The sequence below is a fragment of the Galeopterus variegatus genome, unplaced genomic scaffold, assembly GCF_000696425.1.
Source record: "Galeopterus variegatus unplaced genomic scaffold, G_variegatus-3.0.2 Scaffold1725, whole genome shotgun sequence".
Lineage (NCBI taxonomy): Eukaryota > Metazoa > Chordata > Mammalia > Dermoptera > Cynocephalidae > Galeopterus > Galeopterus variegatus.
In genome coordinates this window covers 292,282-299,798 of record NW_007727836.1, presented here as the reverse complement: position 1 = coordinate 299,798, position 7,517 = coordinate 292,282, and the positions used below count along the sequence as shown (strand labels likewise).

Below are 7,517 nucleotides of genomic sequence, written 5' to 3'. Positions count from 1 at the left end.
ATCGCAAACCTCGGTGCTGCACCCGCACCTCACTCAGCCAGTGAGCGGGAACCGGTCTGTATGTGGGATCCAAACCCTCGGCGGGAGCGCCGCCGCGCTCCCAAGCGGCGCACTGTAGCAGTGCGCCACCGGGCCGGCCCACAACATGGGATTTTTAAAGAAATTTAAAAAACAATCTTGTTCAAGCTACTGCTATTTGGTGATTTTCAAATCCAAACTGACACAGATGAGAAGAGCCGAAAATAATCTTAGGCTAAGGGACTTGGCTAAGGACCCCTTCTCTACTTCTTCCATCCCACCATGCACAGGCCCTTATTTCCCTTCTCTCCCCAACCCCTCTCCCTTAACAACACACAAATGAGTCTGGGCCCAGCCTTATAAATATTGATTTTATGGAAACGACCAATTCATAGTTGGTCAGATGCCACACGCTAGAAGCTTCCAGAACCACCACAATGATGAATAAACAAACAAAAAAAAAAGCCAAACAGAACAAACAAAAATACCCCAGACCAAACTGCCTGAAAAATCAAGGTCTCAGTTGACCAAAGGATTCTAAAGAAACACACGTGGCTGGGGGTGAAGAGACCCCAACACCTGAACAAGTACCCAGAGTGGAAGGAAAAACCCAGAAATTCAAACCCACAGTCCCTGCCCACTGGCCCCTCACGCTGTCAAGAGCGAGGCAAGGGCTTCACAGCTTTATTGGAGGGAGGAGGGATAATGGCAATAGCTTAAATAATGGGAGGAGGAGGTTTTTATGCTTCAACTTCTTTTTCTTCTCTTCACCTATAGGGGAAGGGGAAAGACCTGTACCTTGAGCTTAAGGAAAAAGCAGTGATTTTTATTTCTTTAATGGGGGAAAACATCTAGAAATGGCAGGCTGCCATGAAAAAAGTGCCAAATTCATGATCTGATGGCCCCCAGTTCCTAAAGAGGAGGTGAGCCCTGGTGTGGTAGGATAGGAGAAGTATCAACTTTGGGTGCCACAGCCTCTTGGAAGAAAACAGCTCCAGAGAGCAAGAATTAGAAAAGGGAGAGGAAGGGGGCCAGAATAATGAGGGACCCCTTAAGTGGTACCAAAATTAGCTGCCGTCTGCTCCCTGCTAGTGGGTTACTGGGGTGTAGAGAGTGGCAGGGAGGATGTTGGGACTGAATGGAGAAGAAATTGAGATGCTGATAAAAAACACCCTACTTGAGGGTCCTTGGCCCTGGGTCTGAAGAGTAGAAAACCAACAGGGGTAAATCAGAGTGCTTTTTTGGGTCATCCCCCTGAATGCTGCCTCAGTCCTGGCGGGGGATCAATGCTGCCTGGACTGGGGCTATGGGCTGGTGGCCCAGTCCTGGACCTCAGCTCCCAGGGGAGGGGGAGGGGCGGATATGGTGGGCTCGCCCCCCCCTCCCCCGGCTTCACCTTCCCTCCTCCCGGCCAGCCCGGCCCCCACCTGGCCCATTGCAGGGCAGCACCCAGTTGTTATCGTGCAGGCCCAGGCGGCAGCCGGGCGTCTCGCGATCGGCTCGGCGGCAGCACATCCAGTACGAACGTCCATAAGGCAGGTCGTGGTGGTAGGGCTTGGGGTGCCAGCGGCAGAGTGACACATCGCCCTTCTCGTATCTCTTGCGGCACTGCTTGCAAGGGTCATCACGGTAGAGTGGGTCGCGGCTCCATCGTGAGTCTGTGGCCCGCACGCCAAATGCCTCAATGATGCCCTTGAAGTGGTGGCAGGTGCACTTGAGGGCTGCCAGGGCCCGCGTGGGCAGGAAGCTGAATATCTTGACCAGCACATGCTCAGGCAACAGCAGCATGTACTGTCGTGGCTCCAGGAGCCGCTGGATCTTGAAGCGGATTTCCAGGAAGTCGTGCGACACATGCCGGTACAGGCGGCACAGCGAGGTGTCCGCTGTCCCCTCAGCATCGTCTGGGCCTGGCACTGTGGCTGGTGAGTCAGTTGGAGGTGGCTCAGGAGGCCCATCTGGCCCACGGGACTGGAGGAAGAAGAGCTGGCCAGGTGGGGGTGGCTCCTCAGGGCTGACTGTCAGGCACACTGTCTCTTCCTTCACGTTCTTCGTGCCATCCTTGCCGAAGAAGATACATTCATCCACTACGCCCGTCACTACCACATCCACATGGAAGCCTGATGCTCCACAGTCCCGGGCAGGGGGTGGAGGGGGAGCTGGGGGAGTGTCCTCAGGCCTGGAGGGGGCTGGGGTCTCACCTTCGCTGGCTTCATCGGCCCTAGCCAGCAGAAACTCCACATTGCTGGGGAGGGCATCCCGTGAGGGGCTGATGAGCTGGTATAAGTCGCAGGTGATCTTGTCCTTGGCACGGGCCCCTGGCCCTGGGCTGCCAGGGTAGACACAACCAGGCCGACCCCCGCCCCCACTGGGCAAACTGCCATCTGGCACACGTGGCTCCCGGCCATTGGAGATGCGGAAAGCGATGCGCACCTCTCCAGGGCCTGGCCCAGGCCGTTCCTCTTTGCGAAGGCCTTTGGTTGGAGGGTTGTCCCGCTGGGCCTCAAAGTGGGCCACTGCCTCGGCTACACGACTGCAGTCCCCACCACCAGAGCGCCGTTCAGACCCCAGCCCCTTGGCTGGTGTGCCCTGCTCAGCTGACACAAAGACCACAGGTGCTGGGGTAGCGGGACGTGGGTAGCTCTGCAGGGCCAGAGCAGCCCGCTGTTCTACCAGAGCCACCATCTCTGCCACAGAGAGCAGGTCCACGTCCTCACCAGCTGAGGCAGGGCCCTCATCAGCAGCAGGGGGCCCCTCCCGGCCCCCTGGGTCCGGAGGAGCCTTGGTGGACTCAAGACAGCGTCTCCTCCGCTTGGCCTTGGAGCTGTCACTGCCCCAGTGCCCCTTGACCTTCATGGAGCTGGCCCGGCTGCCCCCACCACACTGATGGGCTACAAAGAAGGCCACCTTCTCCTTTGTATTCCCGGGCTTGATAACATACCATGTGTCCAGTAGGACTCGACCCTCATCACCAGCAGCTGCTGTGGAGAGGAGCGGAGCAGGCTGGGTGGTGGGGGCCTCAGTGGCCAAGGCCGGTGGTGTGTTCTCTGAGTGCGCAGGACCATGGTCTGGCTCAGCCCCGCTGCCAGGCTCAGGACAGGCTGATGATTTGAGGGCTGTGGAAGGTGGGCGCGGCTGGTTCTGTGAGTAGGTGCCAAAGGGCCGGGGGCACCACAGCTGGAAGGGCAGGAGGCCACCGCGGTCCATTCTGGGGGATAACGGCAGACAGGCAGGGCTTCACTGCATCTCAGGACCTGAATGGTGGTGGGGGACTCCACATACCACCTGGAGACAGGAAAAGAGGAGGTTGGGGAGCTGGGGAATACCCTTCCCTCCCAGGTCCACCCTGACCTCAACCTCTCCCAAGGGGACAGACCAAATTTGAACACCAAGAATTTGGCTGACTGGTTGGCTCAGGTGGTTAGAGCACGGAGTTACAACACCAAGGTTAAAGTTTTCAAATCCCCATTCCAGCTAGGCACCACCAGCAAAAAAAAAAAAAAGAACTCTATCCCACCTCACTGCTCAGGTGAGCAAACTGGGTTACAGGAGGGATGAGACCTGCTCTTTTAATGCACAGAATGTGCCCCTAGCTGGCAGCTTGCTCCAACTCCACACATCCTACACCACTGTCCAATTGCTTTGCTCACGATCCAGAGGCCTCCTGCTGCCACAACCTTTATTTACTTTATTTTATTTTATTTTTTGGCAGCTGGCTGGGTAGGGGGACCCAAACCCGTGATTCTGGTGTTACAAGGCTGCACTTTAACCAACTGAGCTAACCCGCCAGCCCCTGCTGTAACCTTTAAACTTAAGTGAAAGTACCAGTTGACAGACAAGCTCTTCCTTTTTCTACTTGCTTCCTCAGTATCCAGTTTCTGAAAAGACAGGAATTCCCAGCTCTGCCCACAGCTATAGCCGCTTGAGCCCACAGAGGGAGGAATGAGGTGTGCTGGGCGGGGAAGGAAAACCTGAGGTCAGAGCTAGACAGGCCCTTAAGAAATCAGCTCTTCACTTTTTTTCAGGTTGTGGGGTTCTTAAATCTCTTAAAGCTGTATATTCTCACCTAGAAAAATGCACACCCTTGCAAAGACTGTGCAGGTAATTCCCTGAAGCACAGCCAGACTCCTGGGATAAGAAGGCTTGTTCTAGTCTAGTTCTTTCCTCAAGTTGCACACAGGTAAACTGGGGCTCAGAGTGGGGAAGGGTTTTATAGCTAAGATCACAGTGGGTCCAGAGCAAAACCAGGCTCTCAAACTTGGTTTCTGGACTCTTCAATTCAGAAATCTCCTATTAATGATTGTTTTATTTGACGACTTTCTGTGCATGACCTAATCTGGAGGCAATTTTGGTAATAAATCCAATATGACCACTTTCCACTGAACTTTCTACTTACCAATAAGTAGCATATGCCTCAGTCTCATTCTTTCCCTGGCCCATCTCCCTCCAGACACATTGAAACCAAAATAACCTTCCAAACTTCAGACTTTCCACATGCCTACAGACCAGAGAAGACCCACAGGCCAAATCCAGCTTGTTGCCTGCCTTTGTAAATAAAGTTTATTGAAACATGCTCATTTGTTTATGGTTGCTTTCATACTATAACAGCAGAGTTGTAACAGTTGCAACAAAGACCATATGACCTGCAAAGCCTAAAATATTCATTATCTGGCCCTGTATAGAAAAATTTTGCTGACTCTTGCAGTACAGACTACCCCTTTAACTTCAGGTAATTCCACAGACACCCCATTCACTTTATGGTCCTGTAGACACCATTCAAAATTCAGACAGCCTCCAAACATTCACAGACACTGGTAACAAAAAGAGTTTCAATCTTAAGAATCCTTATCCTACCCCTATAATGCCTAATCCCACCTACCTCTCAAATACTTACAGCCCCTGCTGAAATCCCAGTTCATTGCTAAAAAAAATCACCACACAGCCCCCAATACCTATAGATGGCTAAATTTATCAACTACCAATTCAGATTTATCTAAATTCTCAGGGATAAAAGCTAACACAGCAAACGCCATTCTCTATAGATGCATAACTTAGCTATGCCCTAAAATCCCCAATCAGTTCCCACCCTTATCTCCAGAATCTCCATGCCCTCCCCCAAATATCCAGGCCCTTTCAAACCCTATTTTAAACCCCCAAACCTAAAAATATTCCCTCCAGCACAGAAGGGCCCAATCTCAATGAACTTCTCACAGATCCTAACACACACAGCAGTTTCCCAACCTTACAGATATCTCAAACAATAGGTCTCCCGGAATTCTACACTAACCCCCAACCCCCACACGTTATCCCCTAATTCCACTGAAGTTCCCCCAACCGCAAAAGAACTTACTAAAACACAAAAGCTCCCTGACACTTAAAACTAATCCCAACCACATAAATATTTCTCAAAGCCAAAAGAACCCCCAAAGAAACCCGACAAATGTTACAATAGCAGACATGTGCTCATTGAATGCTCACTGTGAGTTTACTAAGTGCGGTTCTAACAATTCTTGCTAATTCTCCCCCGTCTTTAGGAAGCAGATAGTGTTATTAGCCCGTTTCCAGATAAGGCACGGAAAGGTTAAATCCCCTGTCGGGGCTCCGACAGGTAGGAAGACAAGACAGATGCAAGCCCAAGCATTCTGGCTCCAGAACTGGTATACTCTCCAGGAGCGGCCCAAATCTATACCCACGGAACACCCCAAGCCACAAAGGAGACCCCTAAAACAACCGCACCTTACACTTTAAAAAAGAACCCAAACAGCAAGAAGATCCCTTAAGCTCAAAGGAACACCAAAGTATCCCCAAAACACATGCAAAAACTTTCCCAAGCCCCAAATACTGCTTAAATGCAAAGGGAACCCCCAAATCTTGTAATCGCCACCTAGAAGAATCTTCCAAGACCCTCAAGTGACCCTGGAAATCTAGGCACGCCCCCGAAGCGCCCTCACCCGCAACCCTCCCTCTGCTGCGGCGGGAGCGCACGGCAGCACATACGCATGCGCGCGAAAGGGAAGTGGGTCCATCCCCCTCGCCCTTTCCCTCCGGCCCCCGCGCGGGCAGGCACACGACTAGCTCCCTCCGCCCCTTTGTTGACAAGACGCGCGCGTGACGCCCCCAGCCAATGAGCGGCCGCCGTTCGGAGCCGTGACCATATAAGGAAGGACTTGGCGAAGGAGCCCAACTTCGAAATAGGGAGTAGGCGAGAGGTGACGGGAGGGGGTGGTTGGGTGGAAACAGCCGGATGTTAGGGAGCGTGGAACAATATCCGCCGTCCAGCTAAACGGAGGAACAAGGCCAAGGCAGAGGCCACGACACTCACGGGAGGCTTATTATACGACCTTCCCTCTAAACAGGAGTCCTGATTGAAGTTGAGATTTAAAGGACCAGGCCGGGATTGAGAACCCCAGGACGGAAGCGGGCGGAGATATCCGAGAGTGCCCAGCTTTGACTGGCAACCGTGGGAGCCAAAGTTTCCAGCTCGGGAAACTGGGCACTGAGATCACCTCACCCTGAAAAACAAATGGACAGAACCCTGCGACGGTTCCCATGGCATTCATAAGCCTCTGGGCCTGCCATTCAAGGCTCGGGCCGTGTGCGGACTTGTCCGTTCAGCCTCTCCAACCAGACGCCCTACACCTGACTCACATTTAGTACAGGAAAACAATAAGAGATACCTCAATAATGATTTTTAAGTACTTGTTACTTGTTAACTTAAAATTACATGTACGGCTCGCATTATATATCTATTGAATAGGGCTGGTTTAGATACTTTCGATGCCAGGCCACTTCCAGAAACACCCAAAGGTGGCTCCAGTGCAGGCCCCTGTTCAGGTGTCCCCTGTCCCCCTACAACCCTGCCCAGCCTTGCCTGCTTCTGACCACTTCCACACATGACAACCAGAAGGGTCTTGGTAAAGCATAAACCTCTAAACCTGCCCCTGTCCCTACCCTGCTCAGAACCTGCAATGGCTTCCTTGTGCCCTCTGGGAAAAGCCCAAGTACCTCAACTGTCCAGCCTCATCCCTCCCCACTCCTCCTCCCCACACTTCACACCCCCAGTGGGCCCTGGTGGATACCAAATCTGGCATACAGAGCAGTTAGAATATTCAGGCTCTGTCTGATCTGCAGTAGGAGAACCAAGAGATAAGCAGAGAAGTGACATTACCGTAAAAAACAAAAACAAAAAAACTGACAACAGCAAAAAGTAGGATTAGGAACAAAGATGGTGATAAAACAAGCTGACCCAATACACAAAAATTCTCAACATACATGATCCTAATACTATGGCCACAAAATACGTAAAGCAAAAACAACCATCCCCAGGCTGGCCCGTGGCTCACTCGGGAGAGTGTGGTGCTGATAACACCAAGGCCACGGGTTCGGATCCCATATAGGGATGGCCGGTTTGCTCACTGGCTGAGCGTGGTGCTGACAACACCAAGCCAAGGGTTGAGATCCCCTTACCGGTCATCTTTAAAAAAAAAAAAAAAAAAAAAAAA

General features: G+C 52.2%; 1 protein-coding gene across 2 annotated transcripts in view; it reads right to left on the bottom strand.

Moving 5' to 3' along the window:
- Nucleotides 1–369: 369 nt before the first annotated feature.
- FBXO46 (F-box protein 46) overlaps nt 370–7,517 on the bottom strand; it is a 14,244-nt gene continuing 7,096 nt past the window's right edge. Inside the window, exons 1-2 of one of the 2 annotated variants that reach the window (XM_008578598.1) lie at nt 4,412–4,958; nt 370–3,300 (exon numbers count right to left, since the gene is read on the bottom strand). In XM_008578598.1, the coding sequence (XP_008576820.1) occupies nt 1,411–3,222 (1,812 nt within the window). In that variant the 5' untranslated portion in view covers nt 3,223–3,300; nt 4,412–4,958 and the 3' untranslated portion in view covers nt 370–1,410. Of the gene's footprint in view, nt 3,301–4,411; nt 4,959–7,517 lie in introns of those variants that run through there. The other variant, XM_008578599.1, reaches the window with a different exon arrangement.